Source organism: Cricetulus griseus, chromosome 3 (assembly GCF_003668045.3).
Source record: "Cricetulus griseus strain 17A/GY chromosome 3, alternate assembly CriGri-PICRH-1.0, whole genome shotgun sequence".
NCBI classification, from domain to species: Eukaryota; Metazoa; Chordata; class Mammalia; order Rodentia; family Cricetidae; genus Cricetulus; species Cricetulus griseus.
Genome location: NC_048596.1, coordinates 185116727 through 185135031, shown reverse-complemented (window position 1 = coordinate 185135031; position 18305 = coordinate 185116727). Strand labels below are relative to the sequence as shown.

The 18305-nt window shown below is 48.5% G+C and overlaps 1 protein-coding gene across 4 annotated transcripts in view; it reads right to left on the bottom strand.

Annotated features, from left to right (window-relative positions):
* The window catches only part of Zfhx3 (zinc finger homeobox 3), a 244019-nt gene that overhangs the window by 153416 nt on the left and 72298 nt on the right, over nucleotides 1-18305 (bottom strand). For 3 of the 4 annotated variants that reach the window (XM_027405955.2, XM_035442664.1, XM_027405956.2), the window contains 2 exons: nucleotides 8572-11345; nucleotides 3278-3774 (listed from right to left, as the gene is read on the bottom strand). In XM_027405955.2, coding sequence (XP_027261756.1) covers nucleotides 3278-3774; nucleotides 8572-11299 — 3225 coding nt within the window. In that variant the 5' untranslated portion in view covers nucleotides 11300-11345. The remainder of the gene's footprint in view (nucleotides 1-3277; nucleotides 3775-8571; nucleotides 11346-18305) is intronic. The other variant, XM_027405957.2, reaches the window with a different exon arrangement.

Genomic DNA, 18305 nt, shown 5'->3' with positions numbered 1-18305 from the left:
GTTGTTGTTGTTGTTTTGGGTATTTTTCTCCAGACTCTGGAATACCTTAAAACTCATCTTTAGGTTGGGACTGAGATCGAAGCACAAAATCCAACATCATACACACATTGCCCGAGGTCGCCTGACGCCGTGTTTACAGCGCCTGAATGTTTTGACTAGAGTCCATCACAGGGTCAGATGTGGCATCAATCATGTCAGTGCTCAACTTTCGGGTTGTGGATTTTCAGGTTAGGGTTGCTCCACCTGCTTCAATCCCCACGACATCAAGGGAAGTGACAACGCTGGTGTGGGGTCACAAGACAAACTCTCTGAATCAATCTGTCTCCTCCAACACAAAGGAAAAGGTGGGGAGGGGGTAAAAAGGCTTTGCTCAAAGGAGTGCAGGAGATCCACTGAGAAGCCGAGTCACAGTCACATAGCGGGTACAGTGGAGAACAGCTAACTTCAGTGGCTAGGAACGCAACTTAGTTGGGGTTGGGGGGGGTGCCTTGCATGAAGTCTTGTGTTCAATCCCTAGAACTTCATAAAACTGGGTGTGAAGAGGGGCACACCTGTAATGGCAGCACTTGTGAGGCAGAGGCAGGAGGAAGAGAAGTTTGGGGTCGTCCTCAACTACAAGGTGAGTTTAAGGCCATTCTGAAATACATGACGCCCTGTTTCAAAGAGCAAAAACCAAATAACTTCCAAGTTTTCCCTGGCTAGGTGCAAACAGTCTGCCAGGAAGTGGGCCAGAGTGAGAAGGGGTGGCAGGCAGGATGGGGTGAGGCGGGCAGGCTGAGTGCCCCCCCTTGGTCGGCCGCTTCTGGAGCGGCTTCTCTAGCAGACAGTAAAGAACTCGATTACATCCAGTTAACTGTGCTCTAAAATGATTATGCATGTGCCGGGCTAATGGATTACATTAGCAAGAGGAAAAATAACATGCAATCAATCTCCATTACTATGGGCCACACCAGGGCCCAACCACCTCCAAACCCCACCCAAATCCAGGCCATGAAGAAACCCAGAGAGAGGGAGCCCTTCCATGGCAAGAAGTTTATCTTAGTCACAGGGAGGGAACAAAGGGGCTTGGAGCAAGCTCTGGACTCATAATCTGTGCCATCCAAGGTGGGTGGGAGAGCTCCCTGACCCTCAAAAAAAGCCTCAGCAAGCAGAGGGACATTCATTATCCAAGGACTAATAGGACCAGACTAGTGACCTTTGCCTCCTGACATAGAGCAACTACACTAAAACACTAGGGCCAGTCACTCCAGGGATACACCAGCCAAATAGCTGCTGTTCCACCCTCTGTCTCAGTATTTAAGGGCTCTTCTACTTGCAGCATAGGCTTTGAACAAGAGTATGACCCACTTTGTCTTGAGCGAACAAACTAACAAAAAACCCAACAAAATAAATAAGATGAATAAGGCCCAGCCATGTAACTGACCAAAGCAAGTAGGGCTGAAAATGTTTTCTTCACACCCACCCCCAGAAAACACATCATCCTGGCTGTCAGGTATGGTCCATGGACATGATTTGCAGGCTAGACGACATTCTCAGCAAATCCTCTGTTTCTGGGACCTTCAGAAGCAAACCTAAGCGCTTGGCTTTAGTTAAGACCTGGAGCACATGGAAGATGTGGCATGCAGACTTGGTGGCCACTGTGTGCATTTTATAATCCAAAGGTCAATCCATTTCCCTGCCTGTGTGACCCTTTTCAGAGTGGCATACAACCTTCATTTGCTGATCTGACTGTTGGGTCTTTCACAAATGCTTACTTCCTCTGGTTTTTCCACCCGGCTGTCCTGACCATGTCAGACCTTCAACTGAACCTGATTGCAAAGAGTTTTCTTCCCAGGGTGGCACCAAATCAAGCCAGTGAGGAATTTGTTTGCACACAACAGAGGAGTTGGCTTACTTGGTACCTAAACCAACAGTAGCCCGCTATAGCTGGTGTCTATACAGTCAGACTTCTAGAACATTCTATCCCTACTTCCTTGCTCTAAAACCGCTCCTTATCCATGGTGCTCCCTGAGAACGAGAGCAATAGCAAAATGAATCACAACCATTAACTTAGCAGAGACCCATGTAGGCAAAGGATCCTGAGTCTTCCTCATGTGGGGTCTCCACCAGCTCAGGGTCGGCAGAAACTGAATATTTGCTGGCCCAGAAGTAACAAACAGTGTGGAAGGAAAAGGAAGAGACTAGGGATGAGAGTGAGGAGGATGGAGAGGAGTGAGGGAGTGGAGGGCGTATGGAATGAGGCTGGGGAGATTTATGGCGATTTGTACCTGATTGTTCATACTAAAGCCATTATGGGATGATTAGAGGAAAAGGTGAGGCTTTAAGTCCAGTGAAAATCAATAGAAACGTCTGGAGCAATCCTGCCGTGCAAGTAAAAGGACTATTTACAGTATCTGCAGCCCCTCCTCCTTCTTGATGGTCTACACTGTTGAGGGAGAGACTGGGGGGGGGGGAGAAAATGGAAGGGAAGGGAGAGAAAAAAGGAATGAAAGGGGCTAAAAGGAAAGGAAGCAGAGAACAAGGATGTAAAATACAGAAATGTGGGAAAGAACCAACCAGGAGCCCCCTGGCTTAACCTATTTTTCTCCATAGCATTTACCACCTTCCACCATGTCATTTATCCATTGTGTGTGTAATTCATCTTGTCCCAACAGAATAGAAACTCTATGAAGACAGGGGCATGGGTATGACTATATGCACGTGTGAATATCTATATAAATGTATGTATGTATATACACATGTGCATGCATATACACATGTGTGTAGGTATGTGTGTATATATATATACATGTATTTGTATTGGTCTATTGTATGCACTGATATAGACGTACTCCCAGAACAATGGCCGGTATACAGAAAGTGTTTAGTGTGCAGCTGCTGGCAGGATGGATAAAACAAAATGAACGCATGAAGAAAGCACTCTGGGAGCATGCAGGAGAGAAGAGGTAAAAGATGGACTAAAGGATAGAAAGGCAGAGTGGGCCACAGCAGCTGATGGTGGCTGAATAGACTACAGCAGAGACCAGTAACCAATAAAGGAGCAACACAGTATTGCTCTGCTGAAAATTAACCTGCCCCTGAAATGAGACACACCAATCTTTCGGCCACCAGATGAAGCCATCAACACATCTCAGCTTCATTGGGCACCGGACACAACACCTTTAGAGCTAGTTTGCCAACTAGCAGGATTATAACACAAATTACTAATCCCCCTTCTCAACGTTCCTCAATCCACTCAGCGAGAGACCGTCCCTGGGTGTCAAAGAGCCGACCTCACCTTATATAACTTCAGGCTGGCCTCGTGCCTGGAGTTGACTGTGTGCAGCCGTAGCTTCTCCAGGCTGTTGGTGTAGTAGTCACATGCATTGCACTTCAGGTGCACAGGGTTGCCGATGGCCACACATTTGAGCCTCCACTCATTGGCCTTGCCACCCTCCTTGATGTGGGCCACCAGTTGGTACTTCTGTACATGCTTGTCCGTCTTGCAGTGCAGCTGGAAGTTGGCCTTGAGTTGCGTGTTGTAGCGGCAGAGCTTGCACTGGTAGGAGTCTCCCATCACGGCCTTCCACTCATCCTCTGAGAGGCTGCGCTCTACGTTCATGTGCAGTCCCAGCATGTCCAGGTTATCCGTCGTGAACTTGTTGCAGACCGCACATTGGAAGAGCTTCAGAGATGGGTCATTGGTTTGAATGAAGCTCTCGCCCAGGTTCATCAGCTCCTCTGACACCAGCTGTCCGCCCCCGAGCCGCATATCTAAGGGTATCTCACCGCCCACTGTAGGAAAGGACAGAGAGAGAGGGGTCAGAAGCCGGGACAAACATCGCAAGGTGCTACTGGCTGGAAAACAAAATCTCCTTGCTGTGTTTAGATACTCTGTGGTTTGTGGACGGCTCTGGGCTTTCCATCTTCTCGAAAAGAACATCTAGACACAATCATGGAGCTTGGTCTCCTGAATTATTTCAATTTGCCTTTCTCTCGGGATCCAGGAAAAGTGCTAAGTCTGTATCACCCTCCAACTGCAACAGAATCTGAAACTCCAGACTCCAGTCTACCCCCAGAATTGAAAATGAGCAGAGCAGTCCACAACACTGGACCTCTAGGTAGACTTTAAATTGGGCCCAGTATTCACCTATAGCATCACTGATGAGCAAAACTTCCTGCCATGGTAGGGATGGGGGAGCCTTGCGCTGTCCGTGCAACAAGAAACTGAATTTTTCATTGCCATTAATATTAATGTCACACTGATACACAACTGTACAGCACAGATTTCAGTAATGAGCCCTCCACTCCTCCCAGTGCCCCTCTTGTCAGTATCCTACCTGTCCATCAGAGCTGCCTGCCCCACCTCTAACCCTTTCCAGGTTGATCTTCCTTTTCCCAGCCTCTGTGTCATAGCTAGCCACACACAGTACCCCATCGAAAGTGCATCCCTACCAGGGCAGGGGCTTTCTAGAGCAGAGGTCCAGCCTCGTTCTGAATAACCCTCTCATCTGGGAACCCGCCCCACTGCACACATGAACAAATATCTACTGTATCAAAGCACCAAAATGATACATGCTCAGAAAGTAGATCCGGACAGACAGCTACAGATGAGGGTCATCTCACACTCCCTAAAAGAAAGTCTGATAAAGACCTTCTCTTTCCCTCTGTACCTGCACCCACTTTCAGTCCATCACCGCCCTGCATGAACCAGGGGAGGGCTCACCTTCACTGGTGGGAGATTAACGAACAACCTCTTACTGATACCATGACAATGCCTTGCAAAGGGCAGGCTTCCCTCCACTTCCTAGATGTACACGGTCACTCAGGAGCTGGCTGGCTGTCGGCTTCTGTTTCCTACCTCTCCTCCTCTGAACACGTGCACACTTGAGCTACGAGGTCTGCCCCCCACCCTCCAACTGATATTTAAACTTGACCTTTTGCATGTGGTTTGACTTGAGATTATTATTTTTTTAATAACTGATTAGAATTCAAGTTAGTGGCTCAGCAAAGAAAAAAAAATGATGACAGTGATGGTGGTGGTGGTGGTGGTGAAGATGGTGATGATGACACTGATGATGACAGAGACTTTTGTTTCGACTACAAAAGAGAGGTCAGTACAGACTCCACTAAGCAAGACCAGTTACATTCAAAGTCTGCAGACAATGTAAGAAGCCACAGAGATCTTCCACACGTGCATTCCAGAAGGCTTAGGAAGCTTTCTGCTTGTTGTCTTCTTACCATCGCCCCTAGTGAGAGGAAGCATAACTATGATGTTTCTTTTTAGGGAAAGAGAGAAAATAAGAAAGGGAAAAGAAAGAAGAGAAAAAGAGGAAGAAAAAAAAAGAGTTCTATCGTTAATGGGGATGAAGACAGGCAACATCCACAAAACATACTCAGTGTTCAGCAAAAACTGCGCAGAAGGGGTAGGGGAGGCAAGGAGCAAACACGCATTTGCTTCCCATGCCAACCACCTGGAGCATCAAATCTTCCCCACTCTTCAAACGCAAGCTCGGCGCATCAATAACACCACTCTACCGAGAAAATCCATTGTCACTCGATGGGTGTCTGGATGAACGTTAGAAGCCCACGCAAGAAGCAGAGGTAATAAGCCACTGCTCCCATCCCCAGGTCACAGGAGGCCCAGCAGAGGAGCACTGAGAAACCGGGACGACGAGGAGGAGCATGCCAGGACACCCGCCAAGACTCCACCTTGGAGAAAAGCCAAGGCATTAGAATCCTGCAAGTCCACACAGTTAATTCAACTCCAGTGAATTAGATGCCCTCACTTGATCCACGGGCATCTGGGAGCTCTCTAAGGAGGGGTTTAGGAGGCTGTTCCTTTTGAGCCCTATCCGGGTCTTGGGAAGGACCATGCGCCCAAGACAGAGATCCAACTAGCTTGGACTTTACACCCTGGCACGTGAGTCCACTTAGAAGCTCAGCCTCCAGAAGCATGAATTAAGTAACACACCCTAAAAGCAGAGGACAAAATCGGAAGGGAGAGGGCGGGGGGGGGGGTACTCCAGATGAGTACCTGACAAAACTAAAGAGAAGGCCTTGTCAAAGAAGGCCTGAAACCAGCCATGTCTAATAACCACCTCACCAATGGCCTAACCGCATCAGGCACCACTGAAAATTGCGACTTTTATACTTGCCTATGTTCTTTATCCTGCTAAGGTCACACAACCTCCTTTGAAAGTCATCTGGACACATCCTACTGACCCCACACCCAGCCAACCGTGCAACATGAAACAACTATGACTCTCACCACCCGGACAGACTTCATGGCCACTAAAATGACAGGACTTCTCTGAAGATTCAGCTCATCCAACTGTGGCGCATGCAACTCAAGCGCCCTTCCTGACTGAACTGAGCAAGATCCTTGGAAAGGACAGCTCTACTCTAAGATAGAAAGCGGACTCTTCTTTGTGTGTCTGGACACAAGGATTTGTCCTTCTATTGCTTTTGTGCCTGGTAATGCCCTGGAGCTCAAAGATACTAAGCAGAAAAAAAGCCCACAATCTATGTTTCCATTTCTCAATTCAAGCAGTAGTCACTGATTTTCAAGATATCTAAAAAGATCTTGATTTGTCAGTGCGAACTCATCCCCTCTCTGTGCTTTTGGGGTATGGAGGCTATACCCAGTTTATTCTGAAGATCTGTCTACCAGAGTTTTACTGTCCCTAAGGTGGGAAACTAATTGCTCTTGGTGAGAGAGACAGAGAAAGAGATGGGGAGAGGAGGAACAGAAGGCTTCAGAGTGGCCTTCACTAGTGGCCGATACCCACCCTTCCCGGGGTACCCGGTTCACTCTGGGGACAAATAGAACAATGGATTCTTGTGCCTTCTGGGTTAACCAGTCCAGTCGGCAAAACATCTTCAGATCATTTGGTCATAAAAGATCAACAGGTTAATGTTTCAAAATAGAAAACAAGGTTCAAATATCATGGATTCATAGTGAAAACAAAGAGCAGGAAGAGCAAGCTGAATGCTTGGAAACACAGCTCATCAGCAAGTTATCCCTGCAACACCACACAAGCTAAAGATCGGCATACTGGTGAGACCTGGCCTCCCGGCACTTTCCTAACCTATGCCCAAATAAAGGCATGTGCTCACTTTGTTGCTAAGAAAACTACTTATTCTCCTGTTAATCATAGAATTCTACTTAACTAGGGTCCTCTCCACAGATCCAAAAGGGCTAGACAGTAGAAGTCAGGGAATAGAGACCAGGTGAGGCCAAAGGAGACCTAGCCAGCACACTAGCCTTCATAAAGTCAATTTGTACATTTTCCTGCTCAAAAAATTGGTCATGACCAACAGTTCTCAACATCCAAGTCTCCTATTTTTGGTTCTATTTTAGATGTGCCAATCTGATCAGTAAGACCTGACACTACAGCTTGGAAAAAATGCCCCCTAGCAAGGCCTATGTGTAAAAAAGACTTGGTCCCCAGCCTGTTACACTATGGGAAGGTAATGAAGCACCTTCAAGAGGTGGGCCCCATTGGAAGTCTTCCAGTCACATGGAACCCTGGCCCCTTCCTCTCCCTTTCAGTCCCTTGCTATCTCTACCAAGTGTCTCCCCTCTACCATGATACAATACTTCACTGCAGGCCCCAGAGCAACAGGGGTAACTGACAATAGACTGTAACCTCCCACACTGTGAGGCAAACTGCTTCTCTTTATACATCTCAAGCATTTGTTGCAGTAACAGAACACCAACTAACATTGACAACACAGCTGGGGTCTGGAGGTACCCCACTCAGCTTCTCTAAGATAACTGTTTCTCCTGGCAACAAAGACCCCACTCGCCAGCGTCTAACCACTATCAAAACTCAAGTTTTCTCTGGTGGACAATTTTACAATCTATTCAGTTCTTCATCTATCACAGCACTCATGACAGTTTCCCCAGGGCCATTTAATTCCTAATTAATTCCCAACTACACTCATCAACAACTCACCCAAAATAAGAAAGAATAAGAACACATCTCTTTCATCAAGAACCACAAAAATACACAGAGAGCCCAAGAAACCTCAGGTGATTCCCAGCTCAGCACTGAATTTTCATTAAGGGATGCTACAGCTCCCAATGCCTCCTATTCCAACGATGGCTGGCCCTGCTTAAATGACTGAGATGACGGTCCCAGCTACAGTTTCCTGTAAATTTTAATAAATATTTAATAGAACCCAAAAGTTATGAGTGATTATGGCAATTTTTCAAATTGGGAAAGAGAAGAGAGAAAAGAATGGGAACAGTAAAGGAAAGTTGACCATAAGCCAAAAACTAGAGGCAACACTTAAGTTTTAATCCTGGCCCTACATAGCCAGAGTACAATCACAGCTCTGTCAAATGCAGAAAATTTTCCAATGTACACATTGAGTGCAAGGGATCCTTGAGGAAAAACACCGGATTGTGAGACATTCCCATTTACAAAAAAAAAGAAGGAAAAGAAAAAAGAAAAAAATAATAAAAAATTCAAGGAGACAAAAATCCAAATCAATTTACACACCTCAACCTATCCACATGCTTCCCGCCCCAATGAAACAAACCCCTATAAGTTAAAGCACACAAGCCCAAGGGGTTAGCCTCACCTAGAGCAGGTGTCATGGCGGCCATGGGCCCTGCAGGATCCAGCTGGAATCCGCTCATCATGAACTGAGTGTCCGGAGCGGTACTGTCCACCTTCAGGTTGGGCAGGTTCATGTTCTGGGCCAGGTAGTACTGGTAGAGCTCGGCCTCGGCGGGGGAGGGCAGACTGCCGAGGCCCAGGTGGCGGTTGTGCTGGATCTGTGTCATGTTCTGTTGCAGCAGCATCATGTTGTGCATGTGTTTCTCACTGGTCATGTGAATGCGAAGGTTCCTGGCCACGTTGGTCTCATAATCACACACCTCACACCGCCACGTGGGTTTGGTTTTTGGTTTGGTGGGTGAGGGGGCACCACAGGAGCTGCCGATATTGGCGGCGGCGGCGGCTGCGGCAGCCGCAGCGGCGGCGGCTGCCCCAGCGCCGTGGCTGAAGACCTGCTCACCCCCTCCGTTCTGCAGGTTCTGCATGTTGTTGAGATGTTTGTCAGACTGCATATGAATACTGAGGTTGCCTTTGGTAGTTGTGGAGTAGTTACACACCTCGCAGCGGAAAGGCTTGTAACCACACGTGTAGCTCTCGCCTCGTGCCAACCGCGGGTGGGGCTGCCCGCTTTTGCAGTAGACACAGGAGCCCCCAGGCTCCGGGTGCTTCTCCTTCATGTGTGCCTCCAGCGTCTGCTGGTACTTATAGTGCCAGTTGCACTTGGGGCACTTGAGTGTCTTACACGAGTTACGAGAATGCATCATGGTCATGTGGCCACCCAGTGAGCGGGAAGAGCCCAGGACCGTGTCACATTTGGGGCACTCCACACCGCTACCCGAGGGGCACTCCCCAACCCCAAGCTCGCAGAGGGAGCCAGCATGCTGGTGATGAGGGACAAAGCCCCCATCGTCGCCCTCTGTGCTTTCATTTGGTTCTGGTGCTGTGGCATTGTCTTTATTGGCACTTTCGTCAGCGAAGTCCAGCCTCCTGCCCTCTGCCACATTGGCCCTGACGCCCTCACTGTTAAAGCTTAAACGATTCCTCCTGTTCGCACCATCGAAGACAACAAAGGAAGAAGCAGAGTTAGAAGTAGTAGAAGCTGTGCCCCTCGACAGGGTCTGGAGCACATTAGGCATTAAGGGGGAGTTAGAAATGCTTTGGTTTGAGAGAGCAAGGTCCTTTTTGCTGCTACCACCTGCTGTAGCTCCAGACTCCTCGGGGGCCCTGTCCTCCAGTTCCTCCTCCAACTCACTTGGAAAGAGTCCTTTGCAGCCCTCATCTTCCTCTTCCTCTTCTTCCTCCTCCTCTTCCTCCTCCTCCTCCGCCTCTTCTTCCTCCTCTTCCTCCTCTTCTGCCTCCTCCTCCTCGGCTGGCTCTGCTTTCTCGGAGAAGCAATCCGGATCCCCCACTTCTTGCTTATCTCCTTCAGCTGCCCCAGAGTCCTTGCCCTCCGAGGATTTGGTGGGACTGGCAGCCAGAGGCCCCAGGGGGACTGAGGTAATGGGGGTCTTCAGGACCGAGCTGGTGAGCCCGCCAAGGTTCAAGAGGGTGCTGGGGGTCAAGAGGCCAGCCTGGGGCTGCTCAGGGCCAGCAGCAGCGACGGCTGGGAGGGCCTCCTCCCCTTCCATGCGAATGCCACTAAATTTACCATAAAAACTGTGTCCGGGGCCTATGAGGTTAGCTGTGGAAACTAAGGGGTGTTGAAAGTTTTTGTTTTTTGGTTCCAGAAAACTTACAAGGGGTTCCTTGTCTTTGCCAATCCCTTGGATGATAGCGGAGATGTTCTTATTGCTAAGAATTTTCCGCTCCTCGTCACTCAGGGTCATTCGATGGTCGTGCACCGCATGGGTCACAAATGAACGGACATACCCAAAGGAGAGTTTGCACAAGAAGCACATTAGGATGGGCTTCCTCTTGCCGTAGAGCACAAAGCCATCGAACTTGGACAGGTCCACATTGTTGGGAACATCTTTGGATACGCAGGAGCTTTTGGCAGAACCGTCGCTGTTCAGGTAATCCTTGTTGCTTTTGTGTCGCACGTCAAAAACGCGGAAGCTGTGCAGGACAGGGCTGAGCCCCGCCAGGGCTGAGGTATTCGGGAAGGCCTGGTCTGAGCCCTCAAACCATTTCCCGAAGGATGAGGCTATGTGGAAAGTGTTGATGATCTGCGGGTACACGGGTGCAGCACACGAAGGGTCCCCTTGTTTGCCCCCCGCCCCGGGGAGAGAGTTCAGGAAGAGCGAGGGGACAGGCCCACTGCCACTGCTGCTGCTGCTGCCACATGTGGCCCCGCTCTGGGCCAGCTGGCTCAGGCTCTCAACAATGTACGCGGAGCCATCTGGCTGGTAGACGATCTCCCCGGCCAGGTTCTCCACGTCACTCTCCTCATCACCCTCCTCGCTGGTGTCACTGGCGCTCTCCTCTCGCAGGGGCGGTGGGGGACGTGTGCCAGGGCAGTGGTGCTCCATGTAGGTCTGGAGGCTGGCAAAGGAGGCTGAGCACTCGTTGCAGCTGACCTCCTTGCTGGCAGGCTCAGCTGGCGGCCCGGCCGAGGTGCTGCTGTCCGCCAGGCGCTCATTGAAGGGGGCCCTTAGGCTGTCCAAGGGCCCATGGCTCTCGCCTGTGGGCTGCTCCATGCTACTGGGTTTGTCGGGGAGGTGGGTGCTGTTGAGTTCAGTCCATTGCCGGTGCTGAGGGATCCCGCACCCATTGTCCTTCCCCGAGACGACGGGCGAGTCACAGCCTTCCATGGTAAGGCCTGCGTGGAGCTTTCATTGCACCCAGTACGGATCGGACCTGAAGGGTGGAGGCAAGGGGGGAGGAGGGAGAAAGGGGAAAGAGAGAGAGAAAGGAAAGAGGTTAGGAGGGCCAAGGCTAAGGTCCCGCACAGAGTGCTCTAAGCAGCTTCCGTCCATACCCACAACACAAGGCTTGCAGGGCAGAGGGCAGACTGGGGGACACGGCCCAGCACAGTACAGTACAGAGAGGGCAAGCAGCGCCATGGACAGCACAGCCAGGACCATGCAGTGAATGGGAGATGGGAAGAGCGGTCAGGAACACACACACACACACACACACACACACCCGCCTCTGACTTCACACGGTCTGTCACTCTAGCCCCTACAGACAGACCCGTTGGAATTTTCATTGTATGTCATCAGGGCTTCGAGTCAGGCTGGGCAGGAAGCCATCGTGGAAGAGGCCTGTTATCTTTCTAGTACCCAATGAGGTCACAGAAAGGGCCCTCCTGCATACAGATAGCTTGCATGAAGTCATCCCTAGCTGATGATACTGTGGAATGGGGCCATCTGGGATGATGAGAAGAGGGAGCTTCAAGAAGAAAATGGTAAACTGAGAAGTGCCCCAGAGATGTAGAGAAATCAGAGGTGCTTTTCAATGGCCATGTGTCAAGTCTGATAAGTCCAAACAAACAAAGGTCTACAAGGTTCAGAGGGTGAAGGTGATGGCTTAGAAACATCCTGCAAAGGGCCACATCTTCCCCCCACTTGAGATCTCAGAAGCAACTGAAGTCCCATTTCTCAAGCAGTAAACCTTACATGGTAAATCTCAACAATGTCACTCATCAAACTGAAGAGAAGACACCCCAAATTCCCACCTCCTCCACCCAAACCAGGAAAGCTTCCTAGTCTGGGATTCAGAAGAATTCTTCTGAAAATATGAAGGCACCAAGAGTAAGAACTGGCCTGACTTTCAGTCTGCCAATGCCCCCATGGGGGGAGCAGTGTCACACCCCACCTGCGGAGAGACCATCCACCATGTGTGTGGTGGATTTTCCCTGGCAAAGGTCTTAGCACAGGCAGAGACAGCAGCTGGGCTTAGCAAGCCCTACTTCCACACCTGCCTCTCAGTTATTAGTTGCTACCCAAGCAGCTGTCCTTCAGCCCTGAGGCTCTTCCGTTTCCGACTCCAGAGTACTACTAAGCTGAACTTGCCCTCTGAGAGCTCCCCTCCCTGGGGAAGGTAGCAACAGATCACAGACTGCCTGGTTCCTGCAACATCACCGCAGGGACAGTTATTGCCTTGCTGCTGTCCTCCTACAGGTGGCTCAGCACTCCTTAAGAGTTTGGTCTTTTACCCACAGACCCCAGGCCATCTGTCCCCTGCTCCACCATCTCATTCATAAGCAGCAGACAAAGCTTTTGGCTGGGTTTCATCTCCCTCCATCTCCTGCCAACCCTGTCTTAGTCTTTTATATTTCTTCAGGTTTGACTGCATAGTGAGCCAACAGCTCCCCCTCGGGAAAAGATGGAGAAGGCAGGCTTGCAGAAGCCGCAGAAGAAATCACTTTTTCGAAGACTGTGCCAGGACTGATTTAAAACTCACATGTATACACTTGTCTGTCAACTGATAACCTCAGTCTCTCTGACAGCGAAACTCTGTGTGCTTTAGAAAGGACGGGTTCGTTTGAAACAGATCACCACACCAAATCAACCCCAATGGCAAATAAAACACGACTTCCCATAGGGCTTAGCTGGGATATAGGTGAGAATCTGGGGAGGCTCTTCTTAGGGATGTTCCTGATTGGCTGGATGACACCTGATTGACAGTTCAAGTCAAAAAGGTTGGCAGGTCTGAAGGGGCGGGAGGGTTAACAGCCCGATTGTAAAATCAATGTCATAAATGCTTGGTAAGTTACAGGAACATGCGGGAAGGGGAGGCCACGATTGATAAAGGAGAACAGCTTTGATGCTGCACCAGGGACTTGTTTATCGACAGCAAAGCCAATCTCCTCTCCAGCCTGGGCTGGGCCAGAGAAACCTGCTAGCATTTACCAATTAATTGGTGGGCTTTGCTTACGCTGCTCTCTTCTTCCTCCTCCATGAACTGGCCAGCTAAGGGGTTGGGGCTTAGAAGACAAAATAAAACAAACAAATAACGAAACAAAACCTCCCTTAAATTTGTTTTCTACTACCAAGTAGGTAATGATCTAGTGACTACTTTTGAAAGGTAGATAGCTAGCTGGTGACTGGGCCAGCTGGGTGTGGAGGAGGGGAAGGGTATATACACTCAGCCACAGGAAGTTGATAGTCCATAAAGATACAGGTGGGAAAGAGACCCCAATTTCCAGACCCTGGCTGCCTGCTTTAGTTAGAGCTTCTCTTTCACACATGCTGGCCAAGTAGAACTTTTGACAGCCCTGTGAATAAGTGGTGTGGTTCGGGGGCTAGTCACACTGTCCTGAGAAATGCAGACTCCTGGTTCACACCCCATTCCCAACAGATTCTGCATGCCATTGTCATCCCTGGGAACTTGAATTAAAGCTCAGGACACTGCTTCACAGCATCCTCACCACAAGACCAGCTTGCTTGTGCCTGGTCCCCATATTGCCAGGTAAGCGAAGAAGGATGGCCACATATATCCCCTGCCTCGTCCCTAGTAGATACAGGAATAAGGAATGGACCACAGAAGGGGAGGGGGGGTGCACTGACATGAAGCAGTCTCTTCATCCTGCCCAATCTGGCAGCTCATGGGCCTCAGGGCATCCACTACTCTCCCACCCAGCGTGCTTGCTCTGTTTATCAGCCAGTCAATAAGAAAAAGGTAGTTCTTACTTAAGGAGGCAGAAGTCAACTCGGCAGGTCGATCAGCACTCTGTCTGTAAACATGGTTTCCCGTAAAATCAATGCTCTTCAGTTACAGAGGGCAGCCTGGGAACCAAGTGGGTCCCCACACTTTCCCGGGAAGCCCTGCCAGTCAAAATTCACAAGCCTCTCCATGGCCCCCCAGCCCACCCCTCAGGCTGTGACCCATCCCACATGCTCTCCAGTCTGGCTCACCGGAAACTCTCAACTCTTCCTGCCGGCCAATTCTTCTTCCCCTGGCCACTCCCCCGGGTTTCCTTTAAATGACCTCAATATTGTATTCAACACTATTTCAAAATCAGTTAAATTTAAAAAAGGAAAAAAAGCACATCTTTCCAATGACAGAGTTTGAAAGGAGACGGGAGTGATCTGGCAAGCATTTGTACACATCCAGTCTTGCTCACTCTCTCATTCCACTAAATCTGCCATTTGAAAAGTACTCCATGGAGAAGAACTCCAACACCTTAAGAATAACCCCAATAAAAGTGGGGGGAGAACCTGTGTTCATCCCCACACCACAGTTCCCTGTCTCAAAGCCCACTGTAGTTTTGCAAACACCAACCTCTTTAAAATATTGCTTTAGAAGGATAAAATGCTACCAGGTACAATGTGACAAGCCACTCATCTTGGCAACTATCTTCCTCTTTAAACTAAAAGGGTGTGTAAGGAAAGTTCTGTCTTATTCCAGGAAGGAGATAGGGCTGGATGAAACACTAATGTTTTCTGGTAGGCTGGGTAGGGGTGTGCAGTTCTAAGGAAGGGGAGGGGGCTCCCGCTGTTGCTTCAGCTCCCAGAGAATTAAACATGAAGTCACACTGTGTAATTTTAAATTGTTAATTAGCACAGGGTTAATTAGGCGGTCCTTTCACAAGGGGCTGTTTGGCAGAAAACCAAGAAGGGAAACAAAGGGGAAAGAAAGAAAAACAAAGAGAATAGAGACAGCAAGAGAAACTGTTGCCTCTGCGAATAACCTGCAGGGCATCACCAGAGACGTCAGCCAGCACGCAAGGATGCCTGGGTCCTCCAGGGACACTTCATCCCGCCCCAGGGAAAAATGTAAGGACCGCCCCTCTCCAGGGACCCAGGCAGTGCATAGCACACACTGCCAACATGTTTTGACTCAGCAATTTCTCCATTCTAGGAATGTATTCCAAGGAAACAACCCAGGAGATGTGTGGACATGAAATTGCTCATAATAAGATTTATAACAGAAAAAAAGAAGAAGAGAAGGAAATAATCAGGCAAAAGCAGAGACTAAATTACAGTTTGTGCAATTCAACATGTTATAAGGCTGATAACTAACACTCAAGAAACCATTTACAAGCAATGGAAGCTGATCAGCTGCAAACTGAGTGAAGGACAAGTAGGTATGGATACAGCCATCATCGTATTTCTATCCAAGTATTTATGACAGTAAATTTGAGGAGGCGGGGTTATGGGTGACTTCATTTCCTCCCTTGTGCCTGTATTTCCCAAAGCTTTCTAAAGCCCTCATAATGGAAACCGTCACTAACTGAGTTAGGAACAGAGAGCAATACCTACAGGTATAATCATAACCACTCAGAGGGGTGCTGTTCTTATCCCCATTCCAGAGTTGTAAAACTGAGATTGCTCATGCTTGGGTAGTCTAAATGACAAAGCAGATAGTTGCTGTAGGATCTGTGTTCTTAGACACTATGGATAGTTTCCTTTTGATGTCTACTGTCAACAGACAACAATGAAGCATCCTGACAGCCAATATTTGCATTAGACCTTCATGTGCCCAGAGACTATTCCAAGACCAGGACTGCTCACACCTATCAATCCAAACAGGAGAATTCAAAGTGCCCATCTTCATTTGGACACCATCAGACAGCTGCAAGAGCACAAGAATAGAGACACCACAGCAGAGTCATGGAAGGCTGGTCCAATATTCTGGTTTCTTTTCTTTTCCTTTTTTCTTTCTTTTTTCAGAAAGAAGGGGCGTAACGAAACTGAAGTGATGGCTCTGTGGTTAAGAAAGCTTACTGCTCTTGTACAGGACCCATGTTGGGTTCACGGTACCCATATCAGGCAGCTCACAATTGCCTGTGAGTGCAGCTTCAAGGGGTCTGGCACCTCTGGATTCCTGGGGCACCTGCACTCACATACACCACATACCCAGGGGCCAGAGATGGCTCAGTGGATAAAAGTGCTTGGTGTTCACTCCCCAGACCCAGGACGAGGACAAGACCAACCCCTAAAAGTTAGCCTTTGACCTCTACATGTACACCGTATCATACCAATCTACCCTCAGACACATGCCTGTACTCACATATCCAAACACATCATATAGTGCAGTAACACTAAATTAGAAAACTGAAAAAGAAGGCATAACCTAGAAGCTATAGGCCTGAAAATGTATCCACTCATTCATCATTTACTGTGCTAGGGACTGCCTACGTTCTCCTGAGGAGAGGACCGCAAGTAAGTATGATGTGTGCAGTACAATGCCCTCCAAAGTCACAAGAAGCCAGACAAGTGGCAAGTATGATGTGCATGCATGCCATTTTTTGGATAAGTTGATGATATCAAGATGAAGAGAATGTCCAGCAAGTGTACGCTGCAAACCCTGCCTGGGTTTAAGCAGATTTGGCTGTTGCTGAGGAACATCTCTCAGCAGAGGGACCGTCCTCAGCAATCAGCCAGTGAGAGCACACACATAAAGTAAACCAAATGTGGACTCAGTGATCTGGGAAACACAGCAAAGTGTACTTAACAGGGTAACTTCAAGTTTTCTACTTCAAGGGCAAGACCTCTTGGGTGATGAAGGCTGCATGACTCCACAGCAGGTGGACGACATCACTTCAAGTCAACATGGAGGCGAGGGTGTAGACTGACCTGCCACTGGATGCTGTCTTGACTCTATTATGCTCATCTACATCAACAACTTGGGGGATGACAGCAAAAAAAAAAACAAAAACAAAACAAAAAAAAAAACCACATGTCACCATGCAGAGCACAGAAAGTTAACAGGAAAAACTAAAAGTACTACCATGACAGAATTGAGGTCTGTGTGTGGCAGGGAGACTTTGACTAGTTGGAACAGAAGACCCAAACTAACAAGGTGAAACTGTAATGTGGTAAGTTAGAGGGTACGTCTGTTAACACCATGAGGTCAGACTTCTCCCTGTAACCCTCACAACCAAGATGTGATAGATGATTAGTAAAATGATGGATGAAAAAACAACTAAGATAGTGAGAGAAATTAGAACGCTTCATGAGAAGGAAGGGTAACCCACAGACACATCTCCCCTCACTGCCCAGCCAACACACAACTGGAGCTCTTTGGGTAAGTGGTCAGTTCTTAAACTGAAGCAGAAAGAGTGCAAGGTGAGCATGGACCATCTTAAATTAAAGAGCAGCTTGAGCTGATGTCTCAGATAGACACAGGAGTGAGCTGAAGGGGCTCCTGTCAACCACATCTGGGATGACTGGGAAAAGAAAACTAAGAGAGCAAAGGATCAACCCTTGGCACATAAGAATTCACAATTCCATGCTTTTATAAAGAAAAATACAAATAGTGAGCAAAGTTCCTACACACACACACACACACACACACACACACACACACCCCAAGTTCAGAACTCCTTTGGTAACCACCACCCTAATAGGAATCCATTCAGGGTCTAATCAATGGATATGCACACTAATGGAGGAGAATTCTTACAATCTGAGTTTCCCTTACAGACTCTTGTTCATACAGTGGAGAGGCCTGGCAGCTATCAGCTTAATTGACTGCTGGTAGGATACGCTGAGAGGAACACTACATCCCCTCTCTGCCAAACAACATCAAGCCTGAATTTCATCAACAGGGAACATCAGACAAACCCTGACTGGAGGAAGTCTACAAGTCATCCTCCACTCTTCAGAAACACCAATGTCATTGACAGAAGGACGCATAGGAAAATTGTTTCAGATTAAAGGTGAGTAAGGAGATGTGACAGGTCTAACACATCTCTGTGGTTTTCTTTTCCTCTGAAGGACCTAAGAGGGACAATTGGTGAAGTCTGAATGTGTCTGTGGATGGACTAATAGGAGCCTATCCCTGGTATGTACAGAGGATAAAGTCTATTAGAAGATAAGCTTGGACACATGAGAGGTAAGTAGGCATGGTGCCTCCATCCTCAAACAG